This window comes from Hippocampus bargibanti, linkage group LG13 (assembly GCF_051943395.1).
Source record: "Hippocampus bargibanti isolate YZ-2025 linkage group LG13, ASM5194339v1, whole genome shotgun sequence".
NCBI lineage: Eukaryota > Metazoa > Chordata > Actinopteri > Syngnathiformes > Syngnathidae > Hippocampus > Hippocampus bargibanti.
Genome location: NC_142746.1, coordinates 20,220,834 through 20,240,934, shown reverse-complemented (window position 1 = coordinate 20,240,934; position 20,101 = coordinate 20,220,834). Strand labels below are relative to the sequence as shown.

At 39.5% G+C, this 20,101-nt stretch overlaps 1 protein-coding gene across 2 annotated transcripts in view; it reads left to right on the top strand.

Annotated features, from left to right (window-relative positions):
- Nucleotides 1–20,101, top strand: part of LOC148889669 (cGMP-dependent protein kinase 1) — a 121,799-nt gene that overhangs the window by 49,446 nt on the left and 52,252 nt on the right. For both annotated transcript variants that reach the window (XM_089011898.1, XM_089011900.1), the window contains one exon: nt 8,720–8,833. In XM_089011898.1, coding sequence (XP_088868024.1) covers nt 8,720–8,833 — 114 coding nt within the window. The remainder of the gene's footprint in view (nt 1–8,719; nt 8,834–20,101) is intronic.

Genomic DNA, 20,101 nt, shown 5'->3' with positions numbered 1-20,101 from the left:
AGGAAAGAAAAAAAAAAATGGTGTCGGTTGTCCTTTTAAGTGCCATCCAAACGATCCGACTCGGAAAAGGAGCAAACGGTCGTTCCTGTTGCTTTTACTGCCAGATATTTTTAGCACCAGTGAGAGATAAAGTCGACCCCAAAAAAGACAGCGGCTCTCTGGAAGTCCTCCAGAATGTCAGAATGCCTCATATTTTCCACTACCGCCTTCCGTATTTGAGTTTTGACCGCACGTCCACGGCCGCGCGCTTCCTCCACCGTCAGATGTGCTTGGCCAATGGAGGTGTTTACTTTCCCCCGTGGTGCTATTTGCATAGGATTTGAATAACTCTTTCCGACGAGGTGAGCTGGAAGCTTCTGCAACTCCCGCTGTCATAAAGCAGGCCTTATGAGATACCCCTCACCAATCCCGCCCGCGTTTAATGAACTTGTTCTTTTTCAAAAGGCGGCAACAAATTCAATGCGACCATTCACTGCAAACATTTCAGCCTTGTCCAAAACCGGCACCCTCCACTGACTTCAATAATTAATGTCCGGTTTCTACGCAGGGAAATTATGATTTTTCTGCATGACAATGTGGAAAATATGCTGGCGTTTATCCTCGCGTGGATCCAAAAGCCAAGTCCATGTTGACGTATACACCTTTATGTGCATAATAATAAACCATTTCATTTCTAAGCGCTTTTCAAAACTCTCAAGGTCATTTTACAGTCACTGGATCAGTTTTTCTGTGGATGAGCAGTGGCAGCCGCATGCGCCAGCGTTCACTCAACCCAGAAGTAACTCAAATAGATAGAAAGCTAGCTAGCTGGTAGATAGTTAATAAATAGCAAATAGTTAGCCAGCTAGACACCCAGCCAAATAGCTAATAGATAGCCTGATGGATAGCTAGCTAGCCAGCCAGATAGCTAACCCATCTAGATAGGTAGCTAGATAGCTAATAGATAGCCTGCTCGATAGCCAGTCAGATTTACCCAACTACAATAAAATAATCAAAACCCCAATGGACATGGGTACAATCAGATATCAATTATGTTGATTAGAAAGTGTACAATGGGTCCTTCCTGGTCTTTTTACGTTATGTTGCTCACTTGAGCTATATAGCTGGCTATCTAGCTCGCTATCCATTAGAGAGCCAGCAACCGAGCTAGCCATATATTTGCCATCCATTTGCTATCTATAGTGTTTTTTTTTTCTTGCCTTGAGCTGCTGTTGTTATCAATTTTCCTCATATGCTACCTAGCTAGCTATTTGTGTGTATATCTGTGTGTGTGTGTGTGTTTGTATGACTAGTCTTGTGAGGACCACTAACATTTTATACCAGACGTAGTGAGGACCTTTTGGCAGGTCCTCACAAGTTTTTCGTTCTGTGGGCTTCTAGAAGGTTCATAGAGTTCCTCACAAATTCACCCAAAATGATTTTTTTGGTGTGGATTTTCATTTCACTTGGATAGACACACTTTTTACTCACTGTGTGTGTTTATGTGTGTGTGTGCATGGTTAATGAGAGGGAAAAAAAGTACACACAAAAAGTAAAACGGTATTTTAACCAAATTGACTACAGGGGTGAGGACTTAGAATGTACCCATTCAGAAACCTCACTCCTGCTGTTATTTCAGTTTCAATTCCACTTTTTATTTCTTTGTTTTTAAAGGTGTTGAAGTGGGAAATGGGGTGACATTTAGTGTTAAAATGCAACACGAGTTCTTCTCTAATCTTATCAACAACGGTGGTCCTCACTCCTTTATCTGGAGTTATCCAGACCTCACAAACCCATGGAAACAGGAATGTGTGTGTGTGTGTGTGTGTGTGTGTGTGTGTGTGTGTGTGTGTGTGTGTGCGTGCCGTGTCCTTTTCAAAAGGTCGACACTTAGCCGATGATGGGAAAGCTAACAGTGACAAATGTTTCCTCGTCCTTTCCGATCCACGCCTGCCACCAATATTTTGTTGACACGGACGTCAAAAAGTGGTGTAAAAGAAGTCCTTTTAAACGACCCGTATTTTATGCACGATAAGGTGCTTTCAAGTATAAAGCCAATATGAATAGAAGCTACAATTTGCAAGGTGTTGGCGATGTTGGACCTAAAAAAGCAGGCTGGAAGTCAGCAGGAACAAAATCTCAAAAAACAAAAGTTATTAGAAAAGGAAGGTCCAAAGTAGCAAAGAAAACCATGAGTAAAACATGACATGGTGAAACGAACCTGACAGGGTGAAACAAACAATGACCCGACAGTGAATGGTCGTGCCGGGAGTCCTTTTAACTGCCACGGATTATAACGAACAACATGTGTGCAGCTGTAACCTGCTGGCCCTACAGTGCCACCCGTTGCGGCGCCATTTTGAACTCAAAACAACAACAAAATAAAATAAATAAGAAATAATGTGACACAACACAAAAGACACAGACTGTCATTCAATCTGAAGCCCTTTCTGCACCCTCATTGTTGTACGAAGCAGTTCTAGAAGAAAGAGGAGATGATCAAAGCATCCTTTTCACCAGTGGGTCAGGGACGTCATGGTGAAATGTGCATGTCTGCTACCAGCTAAATGTTGAAGGCAAACACGACGCTGTAGCATCCATTGATGGAAAGCAATTGTCTCATATTTCCTCTCCCACGTAAATCCGCTTCAATTCCAAGCCGTGACAGTTTCACATACGCATCAGCCACAGACTGTCCAACAGCAACGACTTTTCCGCTGGACAAAGCGGGGCTGTGAAAATGCAAAAAAAGCACAATCACTCCCCAGCTGTCTAACAATGACAATGCAAATGCATCCATTAGATGGAGTTATGCTAAAGGGAATACAATACAATACAATACAATACAATACAATACAATACAATACTGTGTTATTATAATGGGGAACTTCAGGTTTTAGGCATGCCTCATGGTGCGCTAAATACAGTATTTAAAACACAAAAACATCACCCTGGATACCACCAAAGGATCCCAATTACTCCATTTGTCTCTGAGAGTGTAGGAAATCAATTTGTTGACCATTTCAACACAAAACACGAGCTCGTAGCGTCTACGTAATCTGCCGACAAATCGGCCGGAACGCGTCAAATCAATTGCCGTTTTATTAAAGGAGCCTTTCAATCCGTAAAGACCTCGTGAACATCCTGGCCTTGACCTCGTCCTCCCCTCCAGCCAAGTGCATCAATGTCGTTATAAGCGAACACGTTCGCATGCAGGCCTGTAAAGCCAATCGTCTGAAAAAAAAAGCCACAAGGCAGCAGAGGCCAGATTTGTGTTTGTCGTGTCCTCGCGGCTGTGTCTTTTCGAGCCCGATTAAATTAATCTTGCTTAAAGGACAACCGACACCAATAAAAATCCCAAAAGAAGAAAGAAGTCCCAAAACTACTTCAAAATGACCTCGGAGATGCCGAGTTTTCAGAAGGTCTTGCCCCCTTGTTCGTGACGTCACGCCAGGGCGTCTTTGCCTTGCTCTAAAATCAAAAAAATGGCTTCAGATTCGGAGAAGATGCTTTCTTGTGACTCATCCAGTTATGATTAGGATTCAAATAGTTCTGAAGAGGAAAGCATAAATGTTTGCAGTCGATTAAAGGAGTCCTTCCGTATCAATTTGAGGCGTCTGGACTCCAATGTAGCGTACCAGAAAATGCACAAGATGGCGCCCGAGCTCCGTCTGGGATTGGTTGGGGATGAATTTCAGACATATTGTCAGAGATGTTTGTTCGAACACAGGACGATTGTCTTTTACTGCCGGCAGGGGACACAGCTACTCATGGCCAAGCTATTTATTGACAGTACATGTTTGGATCGTTTGTACAACAGACTTCTTAGACCACATAGGCTTTGTTATGCTGATGAGGTAATACCTGGGCAAATGGGGTAATCAGGCCAGTCGTAGACCCAATAATCAGGCAGGACAATAGAAGTAATCAGTGTAGCCTCAGGGAATCGTCCTCTGCTCCCCCCAACCTGAGAGCAGGGACATATCATAGCAGAGTCTGACACTGCCCCGTCTGGACAGCATATATATATATATATATATATATATATATATATATATATATATATATATATATATATATATATATATATATATACATATATACAGTAAAGTCTCATTATATCGATATCGGATATATCGATAGTCCCGGTTATATCGATACTATTTCTATGCACGCACGGAGAAAATTACATGCAAACAGGGTCGGATATATCGATAGTCCCGGTTATATCGATATTTTTTCGGACTCCCTTGAATATCGATATAACGAGACTTTACTGTATATATATATATATATATATATATATATATATATATATATATATATATATATATATATATATATATATATATATATATATAGGGCCAAAACTACCAGCAAATCTTAGTTCGCTGACGAAGCCTCTTGGATAAGAAGCGAAAACGTCCGACACCTCATCCAAGAAGACTATGTTTTACTAATGTATCACTTAAATTTCCATATATCTCTGACAATTTCATAACTTCTATTCTGTCTATTCTCTATCATTATTCTTTATTTTTTTGGGCAATGCGTTCACGATCCAGATTCTGGATCCCTTATCTGGATCGTGATCCAGATTGAGTGATCAAAAGATGGCGTAAATGTAAGACTTGCTTGTAGCATCTTCCCCAACAACTCATTCCACTTCATTTATGGCAGCGTTTGGATGTTCCGATGAGAGCTTTTGTTTTATTTTCCTGCCCGTTTCCATTAAGTTGAAGCGTGAAAGCTAATTTTCCAATTTCTATTCATCACCTGACCAAACTCTTCTCCGTCGTTCGTCTCTGTTGGGAACAAACAGCTGAGGGAGAGTCTATCACAGGCTTTTGTAGCTCAATCGATTCGCACAGGCTGGCCTCCAAAAATGTTAATCTCACAATGGGTTTCCTTGATATTTTCGGTGAAATTGCGTCGGGCATTCACTCACGGGGAGGGCGGAGGGGGGGGGGGGGGGCATGATTGGTTTCAGTATCTCCTGAAAGATACGCTGTGTGACGTCAATAAACGAACGCTTGTTTTGCAAAACTTTCCTCGAAAAATTAGCCTATTCACTTAACCAATGACTTTGTTAAAGGACAACCGACGTCTCCGGACAAGTTGTGTCCATAATTTGTAAAATGGCTTCAAATTACTTCTACCGAGCGTATTTTAATAAGATTCCGTACGTGACGTCACTAAAGGAACGCCCCTGACCAAAAAAAAAAAGACACATTGTAGCAGTCCTTCCATCACGTCAATGTATTTTGCTGTACTTGTTTGGTCTGAAAACCTCGTGTTGCACCCAAAAGCTGCCAGAAGAGGGTGTCCAAGCTCCATATAAGGAATTTATCAGCCTGTGGAAACGGAGGTGGCCACAGGAGGTCGCCATTTTGTGCCTCTTTTTGGGTGAGACATTTCCCCTCAATGTTGCCTCAAAATTGCACGGAATAACTTCTTGAATCGATTGCAAACATGTATGCTTTCCTCTTCAGAACTATTTGAATCATATTCATAACTGGATGTGTAACAAGAAAGCATATTCTCCGAATCTGATAATTGATAAATCAATATCTATGTACGTATTGTATTGTATTGTGTTGTATTGTATTGTATTGTATTGATTGGATTAGCCTTTATAAATCTTACAGTGGCGAAATTTACATTTCACAGCAGCAAAGTGGTGAAAGTAAGAGGAAAGAAAACGAAGAAATAGAAAAACAAAATACAGGAGCTGCTGTAAAGACGCATTCCTCGACTCCATCTGCATTGCGCTGTCGAACGACACGCACAGACATAAAAACAAAATAGTTTCTCCTTCACATGAGTTGTTCTAAGAACAAGCAATCAAAACTGTTTCCCCCAAACAGCTTGCCAAAAAATGTTTTTTTTTTTGCTTTTGTGAATCATTTCACTCGTTTCAAGTCTCGCCGGTACGCACGCGTTTCTACAAACGTCTAAAAAAAAGGGCAGAAGAGGACATTTGTGTTCCCCGAATGATTCTTTGCGAGCTTTCATTGTTGGAGGCGGTAATTTGAATATATTACTTCAACAAGCACTCGCTCGCCGATGACTGTCAAGAGAGGAGGGGAGCGGAGAAGAATACTCAGCGCTAACTTATGCTAATCGCTCAGTGTGTGTGTTAGCGTAGTTTCCTTCATTTACGTACTCATTAAAAGTTACAAAAGGCTAATTAGCAACGGCGGTAATTGCCATTGGGCTAAAAAAAAAAATATACACTGTTGTGATCTTTTGACTACTGTCATGTTACCCAGACGTAGTTGTCAGCAGAACCGGAATTGGACTCGGGACCCCACGCCACTTCAAATCGTTCATCCGTGATCTTTCTTTTACGCGGAAAGATAGTTCTCTCCGAGTGTTGAAGGTTGAAAAAAAAAAAATGTGATTGTCGACCTCTTTTAAAAACGGCATCAATATCAAAAGGCGGAAAAGAAAACAGCACGATTGAGCTCGCCGTTTGACTTTTCTTGAGAGGCCCTGCGTTGTGGCTAGTTGGTGTGCGTGCTTTCACGGCAATGGGCAACCATATAATGCGACAAGTAAAATTCTTGTCGGGCATAAAAAGCCGTTTATTCATTTATTATTAACATTTAAAACCATAAATAATAATATTAATACAGTGATACCTTGGCTTACGAACTTAATTAGTTCCCAGACACAGTGTGTCAGGCGAAAAGTGTGTATCCCAAAAATTATTTTCCCATTGGAAACTATTAAAATGAGAATAATCCGTTCCCAGGTCCCCATAAAACATAATTTTCATTCTTTCTAATTTTCTAGGCCTTAAAACTACACAAATGATACCTTATTTTATGTATAATAAACATGCTATGGTATTATATTTAAAGAAATAAACTGTATTATATAATAAAGTCGTTTTTTTTTTACCTTTGTAATGGTCGTTGATGGCTTGATGAAATGGAGTGGCCGCTTTCCTCAGCACTAAATGAGGAACGTAGCCTTCTTCTTTCACCATCTTGAGGAATGATACGTTGTAGGTGCTTTCTCTGTGATAATTTTGTCTAGTTCCTCATCAATTGTGTTCGGTTTAGCTCAACTAAATAAGCCTTAAAACTACACACCATACCTATGTATAATAAATGTGCTATTGTATTGTAATGAAAGAAATACACTGCTTTTTGCATCAAGTGTACAGATGGCTTGAGCGGGTTGTTTGTGGCGCCTGATTAATGGGATATTTTAACCTTGCAGTCTACACTCTGCCTTTGAACTATCAAAGTTGAAACTCTCTCACTGTCGTCTGCCTGTCTCTTTATTGTTTAAACCACCTCCGCTCACGCGTTCACGCCGGAAAGTCTCGCCATGACGTCACTTTTGATATCAAATCCAAACAAAAGGTAGTCATTTAACAACACGTTGTGCTACGAGCGACCCACCTGACCTAGCTGCTAATTTGACTTGCTAGCAAACATTTGAGATGCGATACATTTAGCGTTGAAATTAAGTAAATTCACTTCATGATGCGTTTATCGCGTATCTAAACATAGAAAAAGCGAACGACGCATTGTTTGCTTAAAACAACTCAATAAATTAACGTTAAAATCTGCTAGCTTAAAAAAATCAGGCTAACGTTTTATGGATCTGCCATATTAAGGCACCTTTACATGTGTATCTCTGTCCTTTTATTTGAAACCGTTTTTCAGCCCGTTGTACCGCGAACTGCAACGAGTCCAATATACAGTGAGACCTCAACTTACGAACTTAATTGGTTCCCAGACAGAGTGTGTAAGGCGAAAAGTGTGTATCTAAAAAAAAAAATCCCATAGGAAACCATTAAAATGGGAATAATCTGTTCCCGGGTTTCCATAAAATATACTTTTCAACAAAATAAGCCTTAAAACTACACACAACATACCTTATTCTATGTATAATAAATGTGCTATTGTATTGTAATGAAAGAAATACACTGCATTGTATCATAAAGTCACTTTATTTACATTTGTGATGGTCATTTATGGCTTGATGGAATGGCGTTGGAGGTCGAAGGTCAAAGGGAATTACTGTTTGGAAAGAGAGGCGCATTACATGACGACTGTAATTAAAGAAATGAATTGTGCTGTAAAATAAAGTTTTATTTACCTTTTTGATGGTCGTTGATGGCTTATGGAAGGAGAGTCACCTTCCATAAGGACTGTTGGTAACTTAACCTCTGGTGCTGTTCGGTTGTGTGCTTCCGCCGAAGATCACTCTGCCAGCCGCGGTGGGTGTGTATTATGAAAATAGTGCTTATTATAAGGTTTAATTTTCATAAATTTGACGTTTGTAAGACAAAAAGTTTGTAAGTTGAGGTGTTTGTAAGTTGAGGTCTCACTGTACTGCTAAACCAATACTTCCGCGACAGTGTCAGTCAACCTCTATGTAGCGGGGGCAAGGGGGGGGGGGGTCTGTCTCATTGGTATTTCCGCCAGCTTTTCGGACTTCGGAGGAGCTTAACGGCCGCCCACACTGGAAGTCCCACATCACAAAATAATCTTTTTTTTTTCTAGCTCAGTGAGCCAAGAGTCTTCTGGCTGGATGCCCTCGAAAATGAAATACAAACTATACACACACAGACACACACACACTCAGGTTCCATCGGGCAGACTTTGTCGCTCTTTTTTGTCGCTCAGCACACCTGGACTGAACTGAAATGTGCAATTCAAAACAGCAGTGAGCTTGACGGCCGCTTTTTTTCTGTGCTTTCTCTCATGTTTTTTTGCAGACGGAAAGGTGGAGGTGACGAAAGAGAGTCTGAAGTTATGTACCATGGGACCCGGGAAGGTGTTTGGGGAGCTGGCCATTCTTTACAACTGCACCAGGACCGCCACTGTCAAAAGTAAGTCTATGTAGACACCTGGAATGTAAAAAAAAAAAAAAAATCAATCTTCAGATCAGGCGTTTCCATATGGGGTAAAAAAAATAAATCTGAGATACGGGTATGGACCAATGTTCCCTCTAAGCTGCATGAGTATGCAATCGCGCACTGCTTGCACATAATCAGCGCACAAGAACATAGATGCAGCGCACATGTTGCTATGTAACTCAATGAGTGGCAGGTGTCCAGCCAATAATGCTGTACAGTTCACGGACGCAACGCAGCCAATCGGAGCAGAACGCCGCAAATGTGCCCTGCCCATACGCGCCGTGATGACGTGAAACTGGTGTGTGGCCATAGTGTACACATTAGTGATGGGAATTCCGGCTCTTTTCAGAGAGCCGTTTCTTTTGGCTCGGCTTACTAAAAAGATCCGGCTCTTTTGGCTCCCAAATGGCTCCTCGGGTTTTTTTTCTTAAATTAATTAGCGACCAATAATCATGTAAAATTATGTGAAAAACAAATTACTCATGTAAAAAATACTCTATATCAAATATTTTTATTTATATGGCTTGATTTATATGTGCACAGAGAGCATCCACGAACTTTCACTTCTCCCTGTGGTTACTCTGGTCCGATGATCAGCTGTCACTAATTTGCTTTTCATATTAATAATAATCATACCAACTAGTAAAAAATATAATAATTGAATAATAATAATAATGTCCACCTGTCTGCCCTAACCCCCCCCCTCCCCTGCCCCGCCTCCTTCTCCTCACTGCTGCATGTGTCTGTAATTCTCCCCTCCCTACTCTACCACGGATATCGACCAATCACTTTAACCGAAGACTGGGGCGGGGAATAGAGGACAAAAATAGTCAGCTCCCATTTCCGGCTCCTTGTTTGGAACCGGCTCTTTTTGTTCACTTGAAAGATCCGGCTCGAGGAACCGGCTCGTTCGCGAACGACACGTCACTCGTACACATCTGATGTTGCTCACAGTGGTCCTCAGTGTGCTCAAGGGAGCTTGTGTGTCTGCCCAGATACATGAAAAATTAGAGGGAACATCGGTACGGACATATAGTGGCCGACTGCGGCATTAAAAAAAATGGCAATATTGTGCATTTGTGCGATCAATTGTCGCAAGGAAGGAAGTTAATCAGGCTTACTTCCATCCTCCCTGTCGGCCAATGATAAAATTTGCATGTGTCACTCACTTCCACTGAGCTGTTTGAATGGCAAATTAGGGGCTTACTGTGCTCAGCCCCTGGACACAGAGATGAAAGCTATTGGGACAGATGAACTCAGACAAAAAAAAAGTATTGGGAGAAGAATTAGATTAATTAATTGAGGTGTTGTTGATACTGCAGGAAGACGCAACGAAGGACATAACTACTGCCACATCCTGAGTGGCCGTATTTTATTTTGAAAAACTAATAGCTTATCAAAAAAAAAAAAACACATCTGATAACATTTGACTATTCACGTCAATGGTACGCAGTGAAGTAACATGTTTGATTTGAATACAGTTTTTGTACTTTGTATATATATTTAAGTGTCACTTTCACCCACCACACTTTTCGAATCACGGCTCCAAATGGTCCATTGGTGTGAATGTGCGCGTGAATATTTGTCTTTATTAGTTTTGCGATTGGCTGGCATCCACTCTAGGGTGTAACGTTAATTTTTAGGTACTGTACCTTACTTACCGCTCTCTAGCTACATTAATGAAGACAAACGCTGGAGGAAAAGGGGTGTGTGGATTTATTTATTTATTTATTTATTTATTTATTTATTTATTGGTTTTCATAGATTTGTATTTATTATTTATTTATTTATTTATTCGCCTATCTATTTCTCCATTTATTTTAATTTATTTTTCTACCTATAGATTTATTTAGTTATTTTCATATATATATATATATATATATATATATATATATATATATATATATATGTTTTTCATATATAGTATTTTCTGTTTTATTTATTTATCGAGCTATCCATTTATTTATTTATGTAGTTATTTATTTATTTATTTATTTATTTGCCTATCTATTTCTCCATTTATTTTAATTTATTTTTCTACCTATAGATTTATTTAGTTATTTTCATATATATATATATATATATATATATATATATATATATATATATATATATATATATATATTTGTTTTTTCATATATAGTATTTTCTGTTTTATTTATTTATCGAGCTATCCATTTATTTATTTATGTAGTTATTTATTTATTTGCCTATCTATTTCTCCATTTATTTTAATTTATTTTTCTACCTATAGATTTATTTATTTATTTTCATATATATAGATATTTTTTTTTCATATATAGTATTTTCTGTTTTATTTATTTATCGAGCTATCCATTTATTTATTCATGCACTTATTTATTATTTTATTTTTTTATTTGTTTATTTGTTTATTTGTTTATTTTTTTTTTTATTTAACTATACATTATTTATTTAACTATACATTATTTATTTAACTATACATTATTTATTCACTAATTTATTTACGAATCAATTAATTTATGTAATAATGTATTCATATATTTTCATATATTTTAATGTATTTATTTATTTATTTATTATTTATTCATATATTTTCATTATATCTATCTATTTTTATATTATTTAGATTATTATTTATATTTCTATCTATGTATATTTTTATGCATCTATATATCTACCTATATTTATTTATTTATTGTGTATATTTATTTATTTATTGTGGCTATATCATCACAATTGGCTGTCATTGACTCGCATGATGATGGCGTCTCAGATCCCCACATTTTTCCACTTCAGTTTTTATTTTATTTTATTTTTTTTGCGAGACTTGCAAGCAACCCAGTTCCAGCGCCCCAGACTGCAGGATAGCGAAAAGGTGGTCCGCCAGACGAGCCTTTTGAATATTTAGCGATGGGAATGCAGAGTGAGCACAGATGGCCTAGAACAAGTGTGTTATAAGAGCGTGTCAGAATGAGGAATACGTGTTTATGGAAAGCAGGAAACAAGGTATTGGGGGATGGGGGGGGGGGGGGGGGGGGGTGACTGCTCCCGGACTCGGGATAATAAATCTAGCCGAGGAGACCGAGGTTCGACGGTTTTGGACCAAACACTTGAAATATACTGCATGACGACACATTCACAGGGTTTGTAATTGTGGAAAGGACAGCGTCAAGCCTCGCCGCCTTAATAAATCAATGCCGGGCGCGCGTGTGTGTGTGGGAATGACTTTATAATTGGAACCTGTGGGATGGAATCGCACCAAAACGAGGGATTTCATTCCACTTAGATCATCATTACCAATCAAATCTTACTTTGGCCCCGCTGTATAAATATTTGAACTCGATAAATGGAAATAGATCATGTTTATCCTTCCCTTTTGATGTGATTGTATAATGTACTCTAAACGTAGTGGATATACAAAGCCGTTTATAGTTATCGTAGTGATTTGCCTTTCTTTCTATGTCTGATAGAGATTCGACAGAATAAGAAGTTATCATATTTCAAAGTTTCATGCTGCTATATGCTTAGTCAACATGTGTGACTCGAATACACAATTGAAGCACAGACAACCTGGGGTCATTCTGAGGTCAATAGACACAGCAAGTTAAACTGTCATCTTCATCTAGGAGATCTTGCCTTGGACAGAATTTAGGACTTGGGAAACTCCTTTATCACCGAAGCAATTTATGATTTGAAACTTCTTCACAGGAAGTGCTCATTAGCCAGGTTAAAAATGTATCAGTTCATGGAAGAGACAATGTTTTATTGCTTACAGCTGTTCGCGGTTAGAACGCCCAGGGGCGTGGGATTCTAATCAAGAAAACTATGTTTTACTAATGTATCACTTAAATTTGCACATACTCTCAATAAATAGCTCGGCAGAGGGCTGCAGAATTCAGACGTCTGTCATGAATGGCTGCGTCTCCTTCCGGCAGTAAAGACAATCTTTCTGGGTCCGAGCTTTCGTCCACAGTGTCCGATTGAACATCTCTGACACTGAGCGATGAATTCTACATGATATTGGATGATTCACTCTGCATGATTTTGGAATGTGACAGGGAGCCCTTGAGCACATGCAATAATACTTCTCCCGATGTCACGGTTCCACAAAACTCTAAACTTCGGAAATTTCAGGCACATGTGACAACTTCTCACTCACTGTGCCGCTTTCACATTTTAACGTGAAATTGTTTCTCGTGTCGCCTTTCTCGGGCAATGTTCACATTTTAATAGAAACATTTTGTCATCACCTTTTCATTTGTCATTGGATGCAATAATGCTCATAGGCGGAGAAATAAATGGAACCAAAGATCCAATTAAAAGTGGTTTACAGGGCAATTGCATGACCCCTCCCCCCTGACACCCCCCCCCATACACACACATGCACCTGCACACCCCACCCACCCACAAACGCAATTTTCATTCCCCCTCCACGCGTATGATCGAAATGAATTCCTTTGCACTTTCCTGTATGACTACACCCCCATCCCCCCTACTTCACCCCCTCCCCATCCGACACCCTCAGCGACCCATCGATCGGAAACCTCACAGGCGCTAAAAGGAAAGGAAAGGCATCCCCTGTGAGAAGTGCAATGAGAAGAGTCGGACAGTCACTACCCCCCCCCCCCCCCAAATTTCCATATGGGCACCTGTTGCCATAGCAGCAAGCGAGGGGGGGGGGGGGGCAAAAGGAGCAGTAGTGGATCATGGCGTTTTGAAAGGGGTCAGCAAGGAGCTTGCATCAAATGGATGCCATCACACCATCACTAGTACCTTTTTGGCCTCGGGAAGCCCCCCTCCCCCAACACTCCCACTGGGCCCTCGTACATTTATTCATATTTCTCGGAGGCCACGCATTGATTTCCAGTTAAAATACAAAGTCATTGGAGTTGTGTTCGTCCGTGAAGAGGGAAATGGGGAAGGAACGATACCCAGGGATTATGAGAGGCGCCGTTCATTCATTCACTGTATTCACACTTGATCGCATAAGCACCGTTTTTGAGAAGTGCTTCTCATCTTACACAAATTCTTGAAAAGACTCACAATTTTTTTTTTGGTCACAAGTGGAAATATTTCTTCCTCTGTCATTTTGTTAAATCACCTCATTATTTGTTATTTAGTTTTTTTTGTTGATGAGAAGGTTTCTTCAGCCGTCATCTGTACTTCTTTGAACGTATCGGACGTTTCGCTTCTTATCCAAGAGGCTTCGTCAGCAAACTAAATCTTTTGCTGGTAGTTTTGGCCACATATATATATCCCTACTGTCCAGACTGTGCTATAATTGGTCCATGCTCTCAGATTACTATGTGATTGGTCAAGAACGCAGCAGTGATGGGGGGGGGGGGGGGTTAAAAATAGAGTGACGCTGTTGAACATTAAAGAGACAGGCAGATGACAGAGAGAGAATGAGAAAAATTGATAGAAAACAGTGACATTTGGCCTTGTTTCAACTTTGATAGTTCAAAGGCAGAGTGTAGACTGCAAGGATAAAATATCCCATCAATCAGGCTCCACAAATAATCCGCACAAGCCATCTGTACACTTGATGCAAAAAGCTATCAACCCATATAAACAGAACACAATTGATCAGGATCAGAAAACCTTTATTTGTCCCACAATGGGGAAATGATGAGGAACTAGATAAAATTATCGCAGAGAAAGCTTCTACAAGGGATCATTCCTCAAGATGGTGAAAGAAGAAGGTTACGTTCCCATCAAGTGTTTAATGCTGATGAAAGCGGCCACTCCATTCCATCAAGCCATCAACGACCATCACAAAGGTAAATAAAACCACTTTATTATACCGTACAGTTTATTTCTTTAATTATAATACCGTAGCACATTTATTATACATAAAATAAGGTATATTTTGTGTAGTTTAAAGGCTTAGAAAATTAGAAAGTAGAAATTTATGAAGACCTGGGAACGAATTATTCTCATTTGAATGGTTTCCTATGGCAAATACATTTTTGGGATACACACTTTTCGCCTTACACACTGTCTGGGAACCAATTAAGTTTGTAAGCCAAGGTATCACTATAAGGCACATCATATTATAAGGCACTACAGTGGCATCGGTGGCTGCTGACAGTAGTTGCGAGACTTGTGGCTCAATATGATTTCACATATGAGGCGAACCCGCCTATAAGGCACAGGGTCATCTTTGGAAGAAAATCAAGGCTTTTGGGTGCGCCTTGTACACCGGAAAATACTGTAAATGCATTTATCATCGTGGCTCCTCTGGCTTCGGGGCTTCATTTAAAAATAAGGCAACAATGGGGAGGCAAAAAAAAGGTTATTATTCCTCCCCCCCACCCCCCCTCGGACCATTATGAACATCATCACATTTGTACTCCGCCATCAGTCACCGTCAACGGCGTGCCTATAGGGCGCCCACATCAATCACTTTTAACAAATTTATGCGGAGCACCACGCGGTTAACTTTTAATTCATTCACTGCCATTCACAATAATTCACAAAAATATGAAGTAGAGTGCCATTCCCGAATTTGTTTGGATTGAGTTTTTTATATTTAGGTGCTGATAAAGCGCTGGCCTCTGACAATGTTTGTTTTCCTTCCATAAGGGGGCAGCGTTTCCCTTTTTTCATGTTAGCGCTTTTCTCCGGCTTCAGCTGTTGTTAAAGCGCTATATACGCCAATATGTATGTATTGCATTGTATTTTGGTCAGCCGTCCCCATTTCAAGCTCATATAACTTCAGACCCATATAATTTAGGAATTAACTTGTTCATTCTGATGAAAGAAGAGAGTCTAAAGTAATGTCTGAGATGTTCAATAGGACACTGTGGACAAAGGCTCACACCCAGAAAGATTGTCCTTTACTGCCGGCAGGAGACGTAGCCACTCATGACAGACGCCTGAATTCTGCAGCCCTCTGCCAAACTATTTATTGAGAGTACAGTGAGACCTCAACTTACGAACTTAATTGGTTCCCAGACAGAGTGTGTAAGGCGAAAAGTGTGTATCTCGAAAAAAAAATTCCCATAGGAAACCATTAAAATGGGAATAATCCGTTCCCGGGTTTCCATAAAATATACTTTTCAACTAAATAAGCCTTAAAACTACACACAACATACCTTATTCTATGTATAATAAATGTTCTATTGTATTGTAATGGAACAAATACACTGCATTGTATCATAAAGTCACTTTATTTACATTTGTGATGGTTATTTACGGCTTGATGGAATGGCGTCGGAGGTCGAAGATCAAAGGGAATTGCTGTTTGGAAAGAGAGGGGCATTACATGAGGACTGTAATTAAAGAAATAAACTGTGCTGTAAAATAAAATTTTATTTACCTTTTTGATGGTCGTTGATGGCTTATGGAAGGAGAGTCACCTTCCACAAGGACTGTTGGTAACTTAACCTCTGGTGCTGTTCGGTCGTGTGCTTCCGCCGAAGATCACTCCGCCAGCCGTGGTGGGTGTGTATTATGAAAATAGTGCTTATTATAAGGTTTAATTTTCAGAAATTTGACGTTTGTAAGACGAAAAGTTTGTAAGATAAGGTGTTTGTAAGTTGAGGTCTCACTGTATATGCAAATTTAAGTGATACATTAGTAAAACATAGTTTTCTTGATTAGAATACCACACCTCTTGAGTGCTAAGAACGAACAGCTGTAAGCAATAAAACATGGTCTTTTCCATGAACTGATGAATTTGTATCGTGGCTAATGAGCTTTTCCTGTGAAGGAGTTTCAAGTCCTAAAATGCTTCGGTGATAACGGAGTTTCCCAAGTCTTAAATTCTGTCCAAAGCCAGATCTCCTAGAAACTAGATGAAGATGACAGTTTAACTTGCGGTGCCTGTTAAACTTAGATTGACCTCAGGCCATCTGCGCCTTTTGTTTGGTTGGCCAGCTTAGTATGAAACCTTTAAATATGATAACTTCTTATTCTGTCTAATCTCTATCAGGTTTCTTACGCTGCATTGAATGTTTATGTCGTCCTAAAACTCAATCTTCTGAGGGTCCTGCAATTCGAGTGACAATGACAAAAACCCTGGCACTGGAGTGGACACATTTTCGCACATGTTTGGCAGTGAATGAGTTAACACCGGCGTGTCCAATCGGGTGTTTCGAAACGAGTAGTACAATACGGACAAAAAAAAAACAAAGAAGGTTTCCGTGTGTTTCATTTCCACTCAGGCTTTGTATTGGCTCATTTACACTGATTATTTGATCTCATAAGAATGAATTGTAAAGGATTAGAAGCCGCCTTGGGAGGGATACGATGAAGGGGGAGGATTATCCGGAGTGTTACAATTTCTCCCATTTGAAAAATGATTTAGAAAAATCACGCGAGCCTGTTGACGAACGGAAGCTGCGGTGATGGAGCGTGCCTGTTGCCATAGCAGCAGTTTTATCACAACCGGCCCGTCGTTTTCCTCGTAGTGCAAAGAATAAGAGAAAAGTATTTTTTTTCTGCCTTTGTCTGCGTCTTACAATTTAAGGTATGAAAGATAAAGTGTTGCCAGTTACAGAGATGAGAATTTCGCAGGTGCTTGTTCTTTTTTGAAAAATGTGTCAAATCTCGGCCAATGGAAAACTGATCATCAGGTTCGCCATCCACTGAATAAGATAGCAAATAGCCATGAAATCCAATTAGGTTTATGAAATTTCGAATATGTGTAATATACAAATATCAAATGCACTGTCCATGACAGTAAGCCATTTATGTATTTAATTATTTATTTATTTCGACATACAGTAAAGTCTCGTTATAACGATATCGGATATATCGATAGTCCCGGTTATATCGATACTATTTCTATGCACGCACGGAGAAAATTACATGCAAACAGGGTCGGATATATTGATAGTCCCGGTTATATCGATATTTTTTCGGACTCCCTTGAATATCGATATAACCAGACTTTACTGTATATAGTACATATGTCGGAGCTTGGAATTGAAGCGGATTTACAATCTCTTTTCGTCAATGGATGCTACGGTTTCGTGTTAGCTTTCAACATTTAGCTTGTGGCAGACGTGCACATTTCACCATGACGTCTCTGATCCACTGGGGAAAAGGACACTTTGATCCTCTCATCTTTCATCTAGAACTGCTTCATGCAACTAAGACGGTGCAGAAAGTGCTTAAGATTGAAGACTGTCTGTGTCTTTTGTGTTGTATCGCATTTTTTTGTTCTTGTTTTTTTTATTTTTGGGCTTCAAGATGTCTCCTGTATTTTATTTTTGCTGCTGTGAAATGTAAATTTCTCCACTGTGAGACGTATAAAGGCATATACAGGTAACATCCGACTTACAACAGAGTTACGTTCCGACCAAATGGTCGTAAGTCGAAATACAGTAAAGTCTCGTTATATCGATATTCTCGGGAGTCCGAAAAAATATCGATATAACCGGGACTATCGATATATCCAACCCTGTTTGCATGTAATTTTCTACGTGCGTGCATAGAAATAGTATTGATATAACCGGGACTATCGATATATCCGATATCGATATAACGAGACTTTACTGTACATTCAAAATGTTGAATACAGACACGGAAGCTAAATGACTCGCAACCCCCCCCCCCTGTTAAAATGTTAAAAATAGGGTCTGGAGGCCGTGGTCGTAAGTACGGGTGGTCATACATCAGGATGTTTGTAAGTTGGATGTTACATGTTGGTGTGTTCTCGTTTTTTTTAAATTTTATTTTTTATTTTTTTTAACAAGAAGTGGCTGAATAAATGTGTACGTAATCTTTCAAAGGGCAGTTAATCACTGGATTTTTATCAAGCCCACGTGCGAATAAGTCATGCCGTTTTTATTTTTGCAACCAATCACATTGCAGGAAATTGATCAGAAAGACTAAGAACTGGAATGAAGGGTGACTTTATTTTTTATGCCTACTCATCCCTCCACGTTAAGATATGAATAGGAAAAATTAGCCAACAGTAAAATATGCCATGAATTAAAATGAATCCATATTAAATCACTGATTACAATTTCAAACTCCCAAATGAAATCATTTTCAAAATAATGCAAATAACTACTCCCAAGTTTCATCCTTGATTATCATACTATAATTATATAATTATAATTGTTTGGGAAATCTTCCTTCCGTAGGGACCAAACCAAAGAATCATCGCTGTCACCGGTTTTGCGAGGGTTGACATGCAAAGTGTGCGCGTGCGAATGACGCCTGCTCAGTGTCACGGTTGTTCTTTCTGCAGTCGTAGAAAATAAGGCCTTGAATTTCCACAACTTGTGTTTACGTCGTAAAACATCCCGCCGGTCCGTCGATCACTCTCTGTTGTGTTTTATTTTGTTTGTTGATCATTTATTTCAAAAGAAGAGTTCCACCGCAAGTGCAATATTTCCTCTTCAAAGGAGACAAGTTTGACTCGGGCTGTAATTCAGAGAACATACTCAATCTTTGAGCAAATTTATAGCTAAAAGGGTACAGTGATACCTTGGCTTACGAACTTAATTGCTTCCCAGAAAGCGCGTGTAAGGCGAAAAGTGTGTATTCCAAACATTAATTTCCTGTAGGAAACCATTAAAATGAGAATAATCCGTTCCCAGGTCCCCATAAAACATAATTTTCAACTAAATAAATGTTAAAACTACACACTACATACCTTATTTTTTGTATAATAAATGTGCTATGGTATTGTAATTAAAGAAATAAATTGTACTGTATAATAAAGTTGTTTTATTTACTGGTGTGATGGTCGTTGATGGCTTGGTGGAATGGATAGCTTTTTGTGTCTCAAGGAGCTCTGGGTTGTACATCTTGGAAGTTGTGATATTGCAACAGCAACAGATGCAGGCAGACTCACTAGAAACTTCATTAATAACTGGTTCCCTTGCTTGTATGATCCCTTCAAATTGTACAGATGGCTTGTCCGGGTTATTTGTGGAGCCTAATTGATGGGATATTTTAACCTTGCAGTCTCGACTCTGTCTTTGAACTGAAACGAGTCCAAATTTCACTGTTTTCTATCCATTTTGTCACCATTTCACTTTTGTTTTTTTTTTCACTTTTGTTTTTTTTGTTTCAAGCTCAGTCGTCTCCCTTTCGTGTGTGTGTGTGTGTGTTTCTTTTTCTGTAACCCCTCCCCCCGCTCACTGCTGTGGATGTCCTGCTGCGTGTGTCCTCTCCTCTACCATGGATCTTGATCATTCACGTGCGGCTTTAACCGAAGACTGGGGGCGGGGAATAGAGGAAAAAAAATGTCGGCTGCCATTTCAGGAGCTACTAGAACCGGCTCATTCGCGAATGACA